The sequence below is a fragment of the Passer montanus genome, unplaced genomic scaffold (assembly GCF_014805655.1).
Source record: "Passer montanus isolate IOZ18808 unplaced genomic scaffold, ASM1480565v1 scaffold94, whole genome shotgun sequence".
NCBI lineage: Eukaryota > Metazoa > Chordata > Aves > Passeriformes > Passeridae > Passer > Passer montanus.
The window spans coordinates 2,413,499-2,430,816 of NW_024374812.1; the positions used below are offsets into that span (position 1 = coordinate 2,413,499).

General features: G+C 44.6%; 3 protein-coding genes and 1 pseudogene across 3 annotated transcripts; all 4 read right to left on the bottom strand.

Annotated features, from left to right (window-relative positions):
• Positions 1-1,025: 1,025 nt before the first annotated feature.
• LOC120495997 (taste receptor type 2 member 7-like) lies at positions 1,026-2,133 on the bottom strand. Its single transcript, XM_039696018.1, has one exon. The coding sequence runs from the start codon at positions 1,611-1,613 to the stop codon at positions 1,026-1,028; it is 588 nt and encodes a 195-aa protein (XP_039551952.1). The 5' UTR covers positions 1,614-2,133.
• A 1,768-nt stretch (positions 2,134-3,901) lies between these two features.
• LOC120495999 (taste receptor type 2 member 9-like) lies at positions 3,902-7,765 on the bottom strand. Its single transcript, XM_039696019.1, has 3 exons — positions 7,638-7,765; positions 6,147-6,202; positions 3,902-4,800 (listed from the first exon to the last, which is right to left on the bottom strand). The coding sequence occupies exons 1-3, from the start codon at positions 7,763-7,765 to the stop codon at positions 3,902-3,904; spliced, it is 1,083 nt and encodes a 360-aa protein (XP_039551953.1).
• Positions 7,766-8,295: 530 nt separating this feature from the next.
• LOC120496000 lies at positions 8,296-11,156 on the bottom strand (annotated as a pseudogene).
• Positions 11,157-12,065: 909 nt separating this feature from the next.
• On the bottom strand, positions 12,066-13,019 carry LOC120496001 (taste receptor type 2 member 9-like). Its single transcript, XM_039696020.1, has one exon. It carries the CDS (start codon positions 13,017-13,019, stop codon positions 12,066-12,068), a length of 954 nt encoding a protein of 317 aa, XP_039551954.1.
• Between the last annotated feature and the right edge of the window lie 4,299 nt (positions 13,020-17,318).

Consider the following 17,318-nt stretch of genomic DNA (forward strand, 5'->3'; position numbering starts at 1 on the left):
GGAAGAAGGGATGTGTGGCTGTTCCTGTCCTTTCAAGGCCTTTCATAGGAGAGATGTGTCCAGCAGAGATGCTTACAATCTGCCTCTGGACCTGAGTTGGTGGTAGAAGTGACCAATTCAGGTTCTGCTCTGTTCTGTATGTTTCACCTGCTGTGGGGTTCGGCCTTGGGGAGCAGCCAGACACCCACTCAGGTGTTCCTTCACTGTCACCCATAAACAGGGTGGAAAATAGGGTGGAAAAGCTGATGGATCGAGATAAAGACAGTGAAATCACTCACCAGTTACTGTCACAGACGAAACAGACTTGATGTGCAGAAAATGAATTTAATTACCTACTGAAAGTAGAGTAGGATGATGAGAAATAAACACAAACTAGAACCCACTGCTTCCACTACCCTTCCATCCAAAGCTCAACTTCCCTCCTTCATCCCCAGCTCCTCCACCTCCTCCCCAACAGCAGCACAAGGGGAAGGAAAATGAAAGTGCAGTCAGTTCACAGTGAGTTGTCTCCACTCCCTTGTCATGCTGTTTCCCTGATCCAGAACAAAACCTGGGGGTTTTACTGAGGCAGAGTGCACTGGGCAAAGCCAATCCCATCTCCAGGTGAGGCCAGCAGAGCAGTCCCACAGAGCAGGCAGTGCTGTCCTTGCAGGCAGTGGGGCACAGGGGACACGCAGGGCTGCAGTGGGAAGGGGGCTCTGCACCCCCTGAGCTCCCCGGGGCCGTTCCTGCCTGGCTGTTTGTGGGTGAGTGAGCAGCTCTGGTGAGTGCCAGGGCTCAGCGTGTTCACACAGAGCTATCAGCCACTGCCAGACAGTGACACAGCCCAGAACAGATCACACAGCACAGGGCCACAGCAGAAGGAAAGGTAAACCAAAACAGAGAGAAACCCTGCAGTTGATTTTAGTTGTTTGAATGAGAAAACACCAGAGCATTTGGTGGCCAGTTTGCAGTAATTTTATTGCCCTTTTACAGCCAGTGCCTGTACCAGGTCTAAATAACTTGGTAACTGACAATAATTAAATTCAAGCAAGAAAAAAAGAAGGGAAAAAATGTTTATCCATTTTGATATTTGCTGTCCCAAAATTTCCTCGTCCAGTGGAATTGCTGTTGCAGTGCGGTTTATCAGCGATGTCATAGGCAACGATGCCAACAGCCAAAGCTAAAATCCCTGATCCCAAGAGAAGCCAGGGCACAATCCTGTCAATTTTTACTTTCAGATAGATGAAGGACCTGTTCCTGAAATTGGCAATTTTTATACAATAAAAACTACAAAGCGACGCAGAAAACCACAAGTGGCAATGATTAAAAAAGGCTTCAAAAAATACAGCTAGTTGAAGTATGGTGTGAACATAAAGGTAATTGGGATAAATAAAGGAAAGAAATTTATATACCCAGGCGATGCACAAATAGCAAAACCTGGAGCATCCCAGCAGCAGCAAGATCTTCTCATTAGAGTTCAGGATTTTCTTTTTGACCCAGGCAATGCAAAGCACACAAACGATGAAAGCATTTATCCACATGCCAGCAACTACCTCCACGGTGATGATGGCCACAGTTGTGGCCCCATATGAAGTGACATTGGATTGCTGTGGAGAGGGAGAAGCTTCCATGGTGTGAGCTGGGGAGCAGAGCTGTGCTGGCCCAGGGGGCTGTGGCAGCAGAGGCTGAGGCAGGTCAGTGGCTGCTGTTGGTGGAATGTCAGGGATGGCAAGAGGAGCTTTACAGAGCTGCTGCTGCTGCTGGGGGGATTTTGGTGTCGCTGCTGTGGGCAGCAGGGCAGGTGCAGGGATGTAAATGTGCTGGGTGTCCCCTTACCTGGGGCCAGAGTCACTCTTGACTATTTGAATGTTGGTTCAGGGGAGCTGTGCTTGGTGCCACAAACAGCGGAGATGTTTTTGTGTGGTGGAGAGTGTTGTGATTTTGAGAGTGATTTCTGTTTGATCAGTGTCAGGCTTCAGGATCAGGTTCTTCTATTCCTTTGCCGTGTACTATGTGCAATTTCTTTTTTTATTGCACTCACTTTTAGATGGGATTTTTTTTGTTATTTTTTTACATTTATGATAGGCACACTATTGCCTCGAGGAAATTTTTGATTTCCTGCTAATGCCTGTTCTCTGCTGAAGGCTTTGATGTGAGTTTCCTCCATAGATTCTTCTATTCCTTTGTGACATACTATGTGCAATTTTATTTTTTTTATTGCACTCAGTTTTAGATGGGATTTTTTTTTGTTATTTTTTTACATTTATGATAGGCACACTATTGCCTCGAGGAAATTTTTGATTTCCTGCTAATGCCTGTTCTCTGCTGAAGGCTTTGATGTGAGTTTCCTCCTCTGTTCCTGAATGAATAGAAAACACTCTGTGGGGTTGTTGGATTTTTTTTTCCCTTGTTTCTTTGCTTGCTTGCTTCTTTCTTTTTCTCTCCATATCTTTGTGAATAAAAGTTTTTTCTATTACATCTGGTGTGTAGTTGGACGGTCTGTACTGGGACTATGCAGGACCACACCATGGCTGAAATTTGGGCTCAGCTCTGCATGGGGAATCTGAACCCTTGAAATCAATATAATATAAAATCAGAGTCTCAAATACCAGGTTTTCAGTGCATGGAATGTGTGGATTGGGTCTTTAAAACACGGGGTCTGCTTTTAGTTCAAAGCCTTCCCCTCCAGTGTCATTGGAGAAGGGGAAAGTTTCACCAAGACTTTGTACCTACCACCCCCTGTGGAGACTGTGTGGTCTTGGGAAAAGGAAATATTGTAGTGATTAAGATGTTACTCTGGTTTAAAAGGTTGTCTCTCTCATTTCATGAACAGGAGCAAATCTTTTTGAAGGTAATATGAAAAAACCACACCTGGCACTGTGTATGCAGTAAATTGTCCCTCTGAGACAGAGCTGCTGGAAGAAATCAACAGTTAGATTCTGTTCTGTTGATGTTGGAATTATTTAATATTTACATGACCTGCTGTGGGTTGTTAAAATTGATACATGCGAGACCCTCCACCCAGCCTCTTCTTCACCCTTGCTCTGCAACAGGTCAAGAGGAAAATAGAAGATGGAAAAGGTCATGGGTTCAGATAAGGACAGGGAGATCACCTGCCAGTTACTGTCATGGAGAAAACAGACTCAATTTTCCAAAAATCAATTGAATTTATTGCTGTTTGAATACAGAGTAGGATGGTGAGGAACAAGCACAAAACTAGAGCACTGTCCCTTCCACCCTTCTTCATCACAGCTCAAAATTCACTTTCATTCCCAGCTTCCCCACCTCCTCCCCAGCATGGTGCAGGGTGACACTGAATAGGGGTTGCAGTCAGTCCATAAAAAGTTTTCTCTTCCACTCCTTCCTCTTCATGCTCTCTTCCCTTCTAGAGTGTGGACCCCATCTGTGGGCTGCAGTCCTTCAGGATCAGACGTCTTCAATATGGGTGCTCCTCAGACTGCAGTTCTTCAAGATACAGCCATCCCACCCAGTGTTACAAGTGGTAAAATTGCAAAAATATTGCAAAAAACAGAGACACAGCAGAAAGAAATAGAAACCCAAACACAAATAAACCTGATGCTGAGTACAGTCATTTTTCAATCAGCAAATGCCAAAGTGCTTGAGGAAGGTTTGCAGTACTCTTATTGTCCCTTTGCATCCAGCTCATGTACCAGATATAAATGAATTTGTTATTGACAAGAATTGAACTCTGAGAATTACCAAAATGAACTGCTACCAATAATCTAAGTCATACTCATTTGACTCAAAGAATTTGAAAGATTTATTCTTAACTTTGGTGCTAAAGAGAGAACATCTGTATCATCTATACTGCCCAGAGAGTTGCATTAGAGATAAAATTACTTTTGTCTTATAGTGAAATATGAAGACTTTGCATAGGCTCCAGCTTTTATTACAGTTCCTACCTCATGCAATCCTTGCACTTGACACAGGATAGAATCCTTACCAGTGTCTTTTCCAGCTTGGGATTGCTGAAAATCAGAATAAGGGAATGAACACCTGGAAAAGCATACAAAAATAGTAAACTAAGAAATACCACATGATTTTCTTCCTTTGTTGAAGGAATTAGTGACAGGATCAAAACTATGAAGTTAATACTATACATTATAAAAAAGGAGAGAATAGATTTCATGGCTTTGATGTGGGCATCCATGCTGAGGGTCTTCATGGAGTTTTTCTGCATCTTGCATTTGTGTCTCCAGAGAGAAAAGAGAAGGAGAAGGGCAGAAGAGATGACTGCTGTGAAAGATGTGACAAATCCAAAGCCATAGATAAAATATATCTGGAAAAAATTTTCATCCATTTGGCCACTAACTTGTGAAAAATTTCCTTGCCTGGTGGAATTGTGGTCGATACTGAGCTTTGTAACAGCCAAGTCATAGGCAATGATGCCGATAGCCAAGGCTGAAAGCAATGATGCCAACAAAAGCCAGGGCACAATCCTGTCTGTTTTTACTTTCAGGTAGATGAAGAAGCTGTTCCTGAAATTGGCAATTTTTATACAATAAAAAACACAAAGAGAGGCTGAAACCCACAAGTTGGAACAATTAGAAAAACTTTGAAAAAATACAATCAGTTGAAATGTGGGTTGCACATAAAGGTAATTGGGATAAGTTATTGAAAGGGAGCAATACACCCATGAGAAGCACAAATAGCAAAACCTGGAGCATCCCAGCAGCAGCAAGATCTTCTCATTGGAGTTCAAGGTTTTCTTTTTGACCCAGGCAACGCAAAGCACACAAACAAGGAAGCCATTTATCCACATGCCAGGAAATGCCTCCAGGGTGATGATGGCCACACCTTCTGTCTCATGATAACCTCCAATAAAGAAGTCAGTTTTGGATGTATTCAGTGAAAACTATTCTTTATTTTGTTAATTTTTGATATTGATAGTGGGTAGAGCACTGCCTTGAGAGAATTTTAATTTCCTGATATTCCTGTTGTCTGCCTTATGCTTTGATGTGTGTTACCTCTCTGGTTTTGCTGATAGCAGAAAAACATAGCATAGGATAAGGCATTTCTTTCCTTATTTATTAGTTTTCTTTTCTTTCTTTCTTTCTTTCTTTCTTTCTTTCTTTCTTTCTAGCATCTTCCCTTCTTACAACCTGTACATGGCTGTACATGTACAATGTACAATGTAAACCTGACAATTTACAATGTAAACCTTTACAATGTAAACCTGACGTGGGGCAGCAGTGCATCTGTGTCAAACCTCTGACTTTGCTCTATGCTCTCAGCCAGGGCAGCATTGCACTGATGGGACAGAGCTGCTGTATTAAAAAAAAAAAGGATTTTTCCTGATATTTGATGGTCTTGTGGAGAGAGCTCCATAAACCCAAAGAAAAAGGATTTTTCCTGATATTTGATGGTCTTGTGGAGAGAGCTCACATAAACCCTGAGTGCCTACAAAATCAGAGCCCTGCAGGAAGAGGAAAGGGTTTGTCTTCTCTTGGGCAAGATTTACACTTGGAATGTCCATGTCTGGATCCAGGCAGTGCTGGGGCCCAGGGGCTCCCTGTGAGGGGAGGTTGGGGCTGCACCATGCTGGGCACACTGTGGTGTTTCCTTAAGTTTTGGTGGCATCAGCGTTTTGACCAGACCAAGACAACCCCTGACCCTGTAGATGGGCCCCTGTGAGTGCAGCTGTGTCTGTGCTGGGCTGTACTGTACAGGTGTAGAGCAGGAACTGCCACAGGAAAGTCCCAGTAAGAGGAATCCCCATTACACCAGAGAGGTGAAGACTGGGAATTCCAAAAAGAAGGGCTTGAGAGAAACCTGCCATGTTTTCTGGAGACCTGCACAACCTCTGCTCAAAAGAAAAAAATGGAACTAAAAGGGGAAAGCAGTAGTGTGTTGTGTCTCTTTGGTAGCCTCTGGTGGTGCCTCTTTCCTGTTTTTTGAGGGGGTGCTTCCCTCTCCCGTTTTCAGGCTGTGAGCTGAGAAATGTTCGCTAGGCCTCGGCCTTGATGAGCAGCACCGGGGCCCGGCTCCTCCTGAGCTCATCAGAACTACTGTCTGCTGCCAGGAACTGCTGCTGCCTCATGAGATCCTGGGCTTTTTTATGGACAGCCTAAGAAATCACTTTTTTTTCTGCCTGAATGACATAACATCCTGATTCTCACACTTTCAAAGAAAGAGTGTTGAACTGAAGTGCAGCCAGGATGAAACATTGTTATGACTAAAGCCCACTTTCTTGCAGGCACTATAAACAAAAATGAGGGTCCAAAATGAGACCCTTTGAACTCTCCTAGCGTGCTGTGACCAGTGGGGTCTCACATAGCTGGGAACTCTCAAGTTTCTGTGCTCAGAGAATCCCAAACAACAACTGATCCTGGGCCAATCCCCTCATTCCTCGAGGCTCAACCCTTGGCCTGGTGAAGAGATGTAAAGACATCCAAAGTGAATATTTCTCTGCCTTTGAGGGGAAATTTTCACAGGTACCTTGCAGTGACTCTTTCTGTCTGTGTGCATATACATGTGAATATGCTTTGACAAACATGGGAGAAATGCTGCTCTCTTAAATGTTTAAGTATCTTAGATATTTATGTAAGTTAGGCCTGTAAATAAGTTTAATATAAGCTAAAAGCTAAGATAATTGCTGTAAAGTGTTATTGCTTTGCTAAATTCTTACATTTAATATGAAAGTTAAGTACTTTTGAGTGTTGTTAAGCTTTGAGGCCTTATTCCTTTTTATCCTTGCCCTTTCTGTCATTTTGTTGCACACACCAAAACATACACACACACACAGATAGTCCTCGTTCATTTCTGTTTTCATTGATGGGATTTTTTCCCTGTTTTTTTACCCTTGGTGTGCCTTAATTATCTAGTAAGTAGTAGGGTGAATCTTGCCAACAAACTTCATTATGCTCTTGATTATTATTAAATCTGTTTTTTACTGATACATCTGCCAATGATTTTTGAAGCAATCTCAAACACTCATTTTGTAACAGGGCTGTAGTTGCTTCTGTCTGAAGGGGAGATGTTGATGTTGGGCTTTCTCTGGACACGTGGGTTGAACAGGCTGTAACTCCCATTCCTGGCCCAGCAAAAGGGAACAGGTGCTCATCACTTCTTTCATGTCTCTATGACTTCCAAGAGTGTTGGAGCACTGCCTTGTTTTTAGCAGTGCCCCCAGCCCCTTTTATGTCTCTGCTCAGGGGTATGTTATATCCTGAAGGCCTTGGGCTTTAGCTTCTCCCTTGTCTGAGGGAGGCCTCAGATGTTTGGTCTCCACCCCTGGCAGATACTTTCCTCCTGGAATAAGAGGCCAAACCCTGCCATGAATGGGTGGAAAATGCACCATTGGCACCAGGCATAGGATAAGATGTCCCTCTGTGCCTAAGCTAGTGACAGAAATGAACAAACCAGATTCTGCTCTGTTCATGCTGGAATTATTTCATGTTCAGAGAATGTGCTGGGGTTTGTTGAGTTTGGGAAGGTGCCATGCCCCCACTCAGCTGCTCCGTTATTCTTGTTCTGCAGGAGGCCAACGATAGAATAGAAGGTGTTACTGTCATGGAGAAAACAGACTTGAGTTGAGAAAAATGAATTTACTTTATTGGCTATTGATAATAGAGTAGCATAATGAGCATCAAGCACAAAACTAGAACCCTTTGCCTTCCCCTCTTTATCTTCACAAATCAAAATTCACTTTCATTCCTGGCTTCTCCACCTCCTCTGCCACAGTGGCGTGGGGGGACATGGAATGAGGGGTCCAGTCAGTGCATAAAAAGTTTTCCACTTCTTCCTCCTCGCTTTCTTCCATGCTCAAGTGTGAATCCCATCTGTGGGTTGCAGTCCTTCAGGATCAGGCAGCTCTGACATGTCATCGCCATAGGCTGTAGTCTTTCAAGTTGCACCTACCACCCCCAGTGTTACAAGTGATAATATTGCAAAAAACAGAGACACAGCAGAAAGAAATAGAAACCCAAACACAAATAAACCTGATGCTGAGTACAGTCATTTTTCAATCAGCAAATGCCAAAGTGCTTGAGGAAGGTTTGCAGTACTCTTATTGTCCCTTTGCATCCAGCCCATGTACCAGATCTAGATGAATTTGCTATTGACAAGAATTGAACTCAGAGAATTACCTTAATGAATTACCTGAATTACCTAAATGAACTGCTACCAATAATCTAAGTCATACTCATTTGTTTCAAAGAATTTGAGATTTATTCTTAACTTCAGTGGTAAAGAGAGAACATCTGTATCATCTACCTGGACATTTCCATTACAGATAAATTGACTTCTGTCTTATAATGAAATATCAAGATTTTGTGTGGGCTCCAGCTTTTATTACAGTTCCTGTCTCATGCAATCCTTGCATTTGACACAGGATAGAATCCTTATCAGTGTGTTTTCCAGTCTAGGATTGCTGAAAATCAGAATAAGGGAATGAACACCTGGAAAAGCATACAGAAATGCAAAAATAAGAAAAGCCACATGATTTTCTTCCTTACTTGCATAAATCAGTGTCAAAATAAAAAATGTAAAGTTGATGCTGTGCATTACTAAGAAGGAGAGAATAGATTTCATGGCTTTGTTGTGGGCATCCATGCTGAGGCTGTTCATGGAGTTTGTCTGCATCTTGCATTTGTGTCTCCAGAGAGAAAAGAGAAGGAAAACAGCAGAAAAGACAACTGCTCTTTATGAAGTGGAAAATACAAATCCTATGACAAAAAAAAAAAGGCAGTAAATGTTCATCCAGTCTGATAATGTGTTTCAGATAATATCCTTGACTACTGTCATTGTGATTGTTACTGTGTTTCATAAGAGATGTGATAAACAAGAATGCTGAAAATAAAGACCAAAAGCACAGATTCAACATGAGCCAGGGCACAATCTTGTCAATTTTTACTTCTGCATAAATGAAGAAGCTGTTCCTGAAATTGACAATTTTTATACAATAAGAAACATGCAAAGACTGGCTGAAACTCATATGTTTGAACAATCAAAAAAGCTTTGAAAACCTGCAAGCGATTCATGTAGGAGAGGAACACAAAAGTGATAGGGATGCATTATTAAAAGAAAATAATAGACCCATGAGATTCATAAATACCCAAACTTGCAGCATCCCAATAGCAGCAAGACCTTCTCATTACATTTCAGGGTTTTCTTTTTGACCCAGCCAATGCAAAGCACAGAAACAAGGAAAGCACTCATCCACATGCCAGTAAATGCCTGGAGGGTGATTGTCTTAGGTTGTGAGGTGTAGCTGGGGGTGTATATTCTATTGCCATCTGTTAGAGGTAAGGTAGTTTTCTTCTGTTAATTGGGCCACCTGTTAAAACCAGATGGGACAGTTTTATCTCTTCCAAGACCAATCCTCCCTCAGGCGAGGTATCTACTGTTAATGGGCTATTGAGTGTCTCTGCATGACTGATAAAATTACATCATCCCATTGGGAGATGCTCCACCCAAGGGGAGGAGCCAAGCACTCCTACCTAGATATAATCTCTGTTTGGAGCACTAGAGGTAGCCTTTTCCCACTGGATTCCTAGAGAACGACCAGGCCCATCTACAGCACTACTGGACCTTCAGAGGAAAACCCCACCCATCTACAGGATCACTGCTTCAACCACACCTGGCCCTGCAGGAGGGCTGCAGCCACCATTTAATCGGATTGCTCCCAACACCCGGATCCACAAGGTGTCAGGTTGTATTCTGAGTGTGAGTAGTTTTTTTTGTACAACTCCATTTCTATTTCTAATTTTCCTAGTAAAGAACTGTAATTCTTATTCCCCTATCTTTTCCAGAGATTCAACCTCACTGCTGGAAATGTGGATTTTATTTTGATGCTTCACAGGCACTGAAATCCATGTTTGCTTGGCCAATGGGATTGCCTTAAGAATAATTGTTGAGCCGCATAGTGGTGTAGGTGATAGGGGCCAAGAAAGTAAAGCTGCTACTTTTTACGAGTTTAATTTGGATTGTATAGATGAAAAGGGGAAAAATTGGAACAAGTTCCTGTGCCAGGGTTCTGATCTCATCTGCTTGGGAAAGTTAAGGCTTGTAAAGATGGCACCATGCTGAGTTCCCCTCACCCTGCGGTGCCCTAAAGCTTCCATATCAATTTAGACCCTGAAAGCTGTGAGGTTTTTCCTGGGCGAGTTGTGTGAAGCTCTGTAGGGCATGGACTGCCCATGCACTTTGGGCTAGTCCATGACCTGTCACATTTGGCCTTGCACATCAGGACCACAATAAGCAAGGAGATCTCATTTGATGCTGTGGTGGAAGCAGGAAAAATGAAACCCCAACCAAGAGCTCTATGGCTAGAGGAAATGAACCACCAGCATTTTCTCTCTTCCAAATAATGATAGCCATGTTTTCTGTGGGATATGAGAGCCAGCAGTGTTTTACATGGATATTCATATCACATCCTCCTAATTGTTTTATTTTTGTCCATCATACAGCCTTGGAATGTGACCCAGAGCAGTTTTCCATACTGTGCCAGCCCTGGGCAGCCATTGCCATTGACTTGTGACATCTCTCATGTGTCAGCTTCTCCAGGCTGGGCACATCCTGCAGCTGTGGCCATGGGCTGTGCAGGGTGGCTGTGCTGATGGACACGCTGTCCCCTGCAGTGCCAGCTGAGTGGGGCTGGTGCACAGGACAGGGAATTGGTGCTGGCTGTCCCATTGTCAGGGATTTCACAGAAATGGCAGAACGGAACTGAAGGGATCTGCAGTGTGGTTCCCTGTGGCTGTGGTGTTTTGTGTGGTAACATCTGCAAGGTGCTCTGTTTTTCCTGCTGAGTCTTGTGGCATGGAATGTTGTGAGGGGTGGTTATATCATTGAATGTAGGAAATAAGATGGGTCTTCCAGGGCTTTACTCTGAAAACTGTCAGAACTGTCAGGTTAAAGGATGAAGTGCATGGGCAGCAGCAGAGGAAGAAGGGATGTGTGGCTGTTCCTGGCCTTTCCAGTCTTTTCACAGGGGAGATGTGTGAGGTGCAGAGCTGTTTACAATCTGGCTCTGGACCTGAGCTGCTGGTAGAAGTGACCAGTTCAGGTTCATTTTGTATACACTGGCACTATTTTGTATTTCACAAGTTGTGATGGGTTGACCTCAGGGAGAAGCCAGAATTCCACCGAGGTGTTCCTTCTCTCTCACCCACAGTAAGGGCAGGGTTGAAAAAGAGGCCGGCAGAATTCATGGTTCTAGATAAAGGCACAAAGACCACTCAACTGTTGCTGTCATAGTGACATCAGGAAAATGAATTTTATTTACGGAAATATAGAAAAGGTATTAGGATAATGAGAGAGAAACAGAAAACCATATCTCACTGCCTCCACACCCCTTTCATCCCAGGCTCAATTTTGTTCCTTCATCCCCAGCTCCTCCACCTCCTCCCAAAAAGCAGCACAGGGGAAAGTCGAATAGGGGCTGCAGTCAGCCCTTAATAAGTTGGCTCCTGCACTCCTGACACCTCAAGAGCAGTTTCCCCAATCGAGAGCAAAGCCTGTTAGCTGGGGATTTCACTGAGGCAGAGTGCACTGGGAAAAGCCAATCCCACCTCTAGGTCAGGCCAGCAGAGCAGTCCCACAGAGCAGGCAATGCTGTCCTTGCAGGCAGTGGGGCACAGGGCACACGCAGGGCTGCAGTGGGAAGGGGGCTCTGCACCCTAAAAGAAGAAAATAAGGCAGAGCAATGGCTAATTCGTGAAGCTCAACTTCACCACCAGTGAAGCCTATGAAGTAGAATTTCACCCGGGTACAATCTGACAGGATCAGAAGAGCAAATCTGTACGCAGAGCTGTTCCCTGCTTTGGGCAGAAGAGCAAAGCAATCCTGTTGTCCTGTCTGCACAGATGAGGTTGTAAATGACTTTGTTAAAAACAAAAATATATCAACAATATTTATCTAGTTTTAAATATGATAATAATATATTTAGCTCACAATAATATTTCGTAATAGATATGAATGAAGTTTTCTTAAATTGGACGTTGAAGAGTGAACATGAGTATCATCTACACTGTCTGGAGAGCTGCATTGGAAACTAAATTACTTGTTTTCTACAGTGGATGATCAACATTTGGCATGGGCTTCAGCTTTTATCACAGATCCTATGTCATGGAATACTTGCTCTTCACCCAGGAGAGAATCTTCATCAGTTCCTTTTCCAGCTTGGAATTGCTGAAAATCAGAATAAGGGAATGAACTCCTGGAAAAGCACACAGATATATATATAAAAGGAGTGTCATGATATTTTCTTTCTTTGTGCAAAAAATTATTGTCAAGACCAAACATACAAAGTTGATGCTGTACATCACTAAGAAGGAGAGGACAGATTTCGTGGCTCTGATGTGGGCATCCATGCTGAGGTCCTTCATGGAGTTTGTCTGCATCCTGCGCTTGTGTCTCCAGAGGGAAAAGAGAAGGCAAACAGCAGAAAAGACGACTACCATTAATGAAGCAGCAAATACAAGGCCGGCAAGAAAAAAAGAAGCGAAAAGATGTTTATCTGCTCTGATAGTTACTTCCCAAAAATCTCCTTGGCAGGTGAAATTGATGTTGTTTCTCTGCAGAGTTTCCTTGAGGTCAGAGTTAAAGGTGCTGATAGTCAAGGCTAAAATCTCTGACCCCAACAAGAGCCAGGGCACCATCCTGTCAATTTTTACTTTCAGGTAGATGAAGAAGCTGTTCCTGAAATTGGCAATTTTTATGCAGTAGAAACCACAAAGACAGGCTGAGACCCACAAGTTGGAACAATTAAAGAAGCTTGCAAAAGTTCTAAGTGGTTGACGTATGGTTTGAACTTGAAGGAATTTGGGATAAATTATTGAAAGGAGGCGGTATATCCATGTGAAGATCAAATAGGAAAACCTGGAGAATCCCAGCAGCAGCAAGATCTTCTCATTGGAGTTCAAGGTTTTCTTTTTGACCCAGGCAATGCAAAGCACACAAATGATGAAAGCATTTATCCACATGCCAGCAAACACCTCCAGGGAGATGATGGCCACAGTTGCGGCCCCATATAAAGTGACATTGGATTGCTGTGGAGAGGGAGAAGCTTCCATGGTGTGAGCTGGGGAGCAGAGCTGTGCTGGCCCAGGGGGCTGTGGCAGCAGAGGCTGAGGCAGGTCAGTGGCTGCTGTTGGTGGAAAGAAATGACCAGTTTGGGTTCTGCTGTTTTCTTGCTGGAACTATTTTGTATTTCACCTGCTTTGGAGGATTGACTTTGTGCAGCTGTCAGATTCCCACCCAGCTGCTCCTTCACTCTCACCTACAGGAAGGGCAGGGGTGGAAAACAGGATGGAAAATCTCGTGGATCGTGATGATGGCAGGGAGATTATATACCAGTTACTGTCATGGACAGAAGAGTCCTGAAAAGAACAAAATCAAGTTATTTATTGACTGTTGGAAATATTGTAGATGGATAAGAAACAAACAGAAATTTAGTACCTGCTGCCTCCACCTTCCCCTTCTTCCTTGGATCAATTTGCCACCTCTTTCCCAGGTTCTCTACATCTTTCCCTTACTTCAGTGCAGAGGGATGGGGAATGGGGGTTGCTGGGTGCCACAAACAGCGGAGATGTTTTTATGTAGTGGAGAGTGTTGTGATTTTGAGAGTGATCCCTGTTTGATCAGTGTCAGGATTTAGGTTGTGGGTTCTTCTGTCTCTTTGTCACCAATGATGATCCTGCAGAGCTCTGGCTGTGCTCAGTAGGTCAGGGGACTCAGTGTCCTTTTTAGTCTGAGGGTCTGGGTAGTGTGAAGTTCAACCTAGATGCTGAAAAAGTGGATTTTTTTTTTGATGCTATACAGGCATTGCAATATATGTTTCTTTTTCCAATGGCATTGCCTTAAGAATAAGTTTAGAGCTCTATAGTGGGGCAGGCAAAGGGAGACACAGATAGTAAAGCTGGTAAATTTTACAAGTTTAATTTGGATCATATGGAGGAAAAGGGTGGAAATCAGGAAAAGTCCCTGTGCCAGGGTTCTGATCTCATCTGCTTGGGAAAGTGAAGGCTTGTAAAGATGGCACCATGCTGAGTTCCCCTCACCCTGCGGTGCCCTAAAGCTTCCATATCAATTTAGACCCTGAAAGCTGTGAGGTTTTTCCTGGGCGAGTTGTGTGAAGCTCTGTAGGGCATGGACTGCCCATGCACTTTGGGCTAGTCCATGATCTGTCACATTTGGCCTTGCACATCAGGACCACAATAAGCAAGGAGATCTCCTGTGATGCTGTGGTGGAAGGAGGATAAATGAAACCCCAATCTAGAGGTCTATGGCTAGAGGAAATGAACCATCAGCATTTTCTCTCTTCCAAGTGATGATAACCATGTTTTCTGTGGGATATAAGAGTCAGCAGAATGTTACATGAATATTGATATCACATCCTCCTAATTGCATTATTTTTATCCATCATACAGCCCTGGAATGTGACCCAGAGCAGTTTTCCATACTGTGCCAGCCCTGGGCAGCCATTGCCATTGACTTGTGACATCTCTCATGTGTCAGCTTCTCCAGGCTGGGCACATCCTGCAGCTGTGGCCATGGGCTGTGCCGGGTGGCTGTGCTGATGGACACGCTGTCCCCTGCAGTGACAGCTGAGTGGGACTGGTACACAGGACAGGGAATTGGTGCTGGCTGTCACATTGTCAGGAGTTTCACAGAAATGCAAGAGGGGGTCTGCAGTGTGGTTCCCTGTGTCTGTGGTGTTTTGTGTGATAACATCTGCAAGGTGCTCTGTTTTGCTTGCTGAGTCTTGTGGCATGGAATGTTGTGAGGGGTGGATGGTGCACTGCATGTAGGGAATGGATGGATCTTCCAGAATCTTCTTGTTAAATCAACTCTGGCATTCAGGTTCGAGAATGAAGTGCATGGGCAGCAGCAGAGGAAGAGGGGAGGTGTGGTTGTTCCTGTTCTTTCACAGGGGACGTGTTTCCAGCAGATCTGCTTACGATCTACCTCTGGACCTGAGCTGGTGACAGAAATGACCAGTTTGGGTTCTGCTGTTTTCTTGCTGGAGCTATTTCATATTTCACCTGCTTTGGAGGATTGACTTTGTGCAGCTGTCAGATTCCCACCCAGCTGCTCCTTCACTCTCACCTACAGGAAGGGCAGGGGTGGAAAACAGGATGGAAAATCTCGTGGATCGTGATGATGGCAGGGAGATTATATACCAGTTACTGTCATGGACAGAAGAGTCCTGAAAAGAACAAAATCAAGTTATTTATTGACTGTTGGAAATATTGTAGATGGATAAGAAACAAACAGAAATTTAGTACCTGCTGTTTCCACCTTCCCCTTCTTCCTTGGATCAATTTGCCACCTCTTTCCCAGGTTCTCTACATCTTTCCCTTACTTCAGTGCAGAGGGATGGGGAATGGGGGTTGCAGTCAGTTCATAACAAGTGGTCTCCTTCACTCTTCCCTGGCACTCTTCCCCTGCTCTGGCACTGCTCCCTCCCTTGGGCTGCAGTCCTTCAGCATGAGCTGATTGCAGTGTGGCCACTGCATGGGCTGCCATCCTTCAGGATACACCCACCCCACCTGTTGTGCTCTGGGGTTCTCCTGGGGCTGCATGTGCCTCTTCTTTCCACTGTAGACCTCCATGGGCTGTAGGGCACAGTTGCCTCACCATGGTTCTCTTCACAGGCTGCAGGGGAATTCTTTCTCCAGCACATGGAGCAACCTATCCTCTCCCTTCCTTGGTCCTGTTCTTCAGGACTGTCTCTCACAATATTCCTGAGTCCTCACTGCTGGGACATGTTCCATCCTGAACTGGACTTCAATGCGCAGAAGGCCACAATTGTTTCAGGATACAGTCCTGGAAAACAGAATGAAATCTCCTCAGGCCAGGTGTCATGAACTTGTTATGGAAATATTAATTCAACTCCAAATGCTTCCTAGCTCCAGAAAGTGGACGGGTGTGCTGCAAAGTGGCATTAATTATTTGTTTGCTGTTTCTGGGCAGTTGCTGTTGAAGGAGAGTTGGGTAGTTTGGTGAGGCAGCCTGCTAGAATGTGTGGTCTTTGGAAAAAGTGCTACTGCAGTGGTTGACAGGTTGCTGTGGCCTAAATGGTTGTATCTCTCAGTTCAGAAGCAGGAAGGAAGCTTTTTGAAGGTGAGATGAGAAATGCACACCTGGTACTGGGAGTGAGCTGGTAAAATAAAGGACCAGTTCAGGTTCTGCTCTGTTCCTGCTGGTGTGAAGGAAACTTTCCTGTCTCACCACCCAGGAGGCCTGTGACAGTCACGCCCCACCACCAGAGACTGTCACTGCGGGGACCAAAGCCCCTTCACTGTGGGCAGCTGCCCCACTCCACTCCCTGCACACAGCACGCTCAGAGCTAGACCGGGTTTCCTCACCAGCCTTGCACTGGGTTTCCCATAGTAGAGTCTCAGGGCCCTGGATCTTTAAAGCACTTTAATCATGGCACAGTAACACAGAAGTAGCTCAAGCTGGGTGCCTCTGAGGAGCTAACCCAAACAATTGGATCCCTGGGATTTTGTGTCCTTCCTGGCCATGCACAGGATGATTGGAGCGAGCTCAAGCTGGGTGCCTCTGAGGAGCTAACCCAAACAATTGGATCCCTGGGATTTTGTGTCCTTCCTGGCCATGCACAGGATGATTGGAGCATCTTAAGGGTCCAGTTGCCTGGCTGGTGCCACAGGTCCCTGTGTCCTTTGCTGTGCAAGGCTTGACACCATACTTGGGACTCCCAGCACTTCCCCACAACCTGCAGCCCCCTCCCATTGCAGCTGCTCCCTGAGCTGTCTGCACTGAATGTATTCCTCCACACTGGAACTATTTTACATTTGCAGGCCCTGTCATGGTGAGTGGACCTTGGGCAGCTCTTAGGGCTAGTCACTCCTTGACTCTCACTCTGGAATAGGACAGGAGTGGCAAATAAGATGGAACTGCTCATGAGTCAAGATAAAGACAGGGGAATCACTCACCATTATTCTCACAGACAAAACAGACTTGACACAGGGAAAGTCAGTTTAATTTATTGCCTCTTGAAAACAAAGTAGGATGGTTTAGAACGACGTGTTTTGTTCTTATAAAATAGAAGTACCCCCAAAAATCTGAGGCTCAATTTAAGTCATTCAGAGATTCTCTATCTCCTCCTCTCCTCAGGAGGACAGGGAGTGGGGGTTGTAGTCAGTTCATAAAGAGTTGTGTCCTTCACTCTTCTCCTGCATCAGCATGGCTCTCTCCCACGGCCTGCAGTCATTCAGGACTTCCCTTTTCCCAGAGGAACCACAATGGTCACTGATGAGATGAGCAGAATCTGGTGTTGAGTCCCCTGGAGTGCCTGGAATTGGCGTTTCCCAGCACGGGACAGCCCTGACCTCACCTGACTGAGA

Excerpts from the sequence above, each read along its gene's own strand:
- LOC120495999 (XM_039696019.1), bottom strand. The coding sequence starts at position 7,765 with ATGGAAGAAAGCGAGGAGGAAGAAGTGGAAAACTTTTTATGCACTGAC. Across the intron at positions 6,203-7,637 it reads ATGAAAGTGAATTTTGATTT|TGCCTGCAAGAAAGTGGGCT; the intron begins GTGAAGATAAAG and ends TTTTGTTTATAG. Across the intron at positions 4,801-6,146 it reads TTCATCCTGGCTGCACTTCA|GTGTGGCCATCATCACCCTG; the intron begins GTTCAACACTCT and ends ATGAGACAGAAG.
- LOC120496001 (XM_039696020.1), bottom strand. The coding sequence starts at position 13,019 with ATGGAAGCTTCTCCCTCTCCACAGCAATCCAATGTCACTTTATATGGG.
- LOC120495997 (XM_039696018.1), bottom strand. The coding sequence starts at position 1,613 with ATGGAAGCTTCTCCCTCTCCACAGCAATCCAATGTCACTTCATATGGG.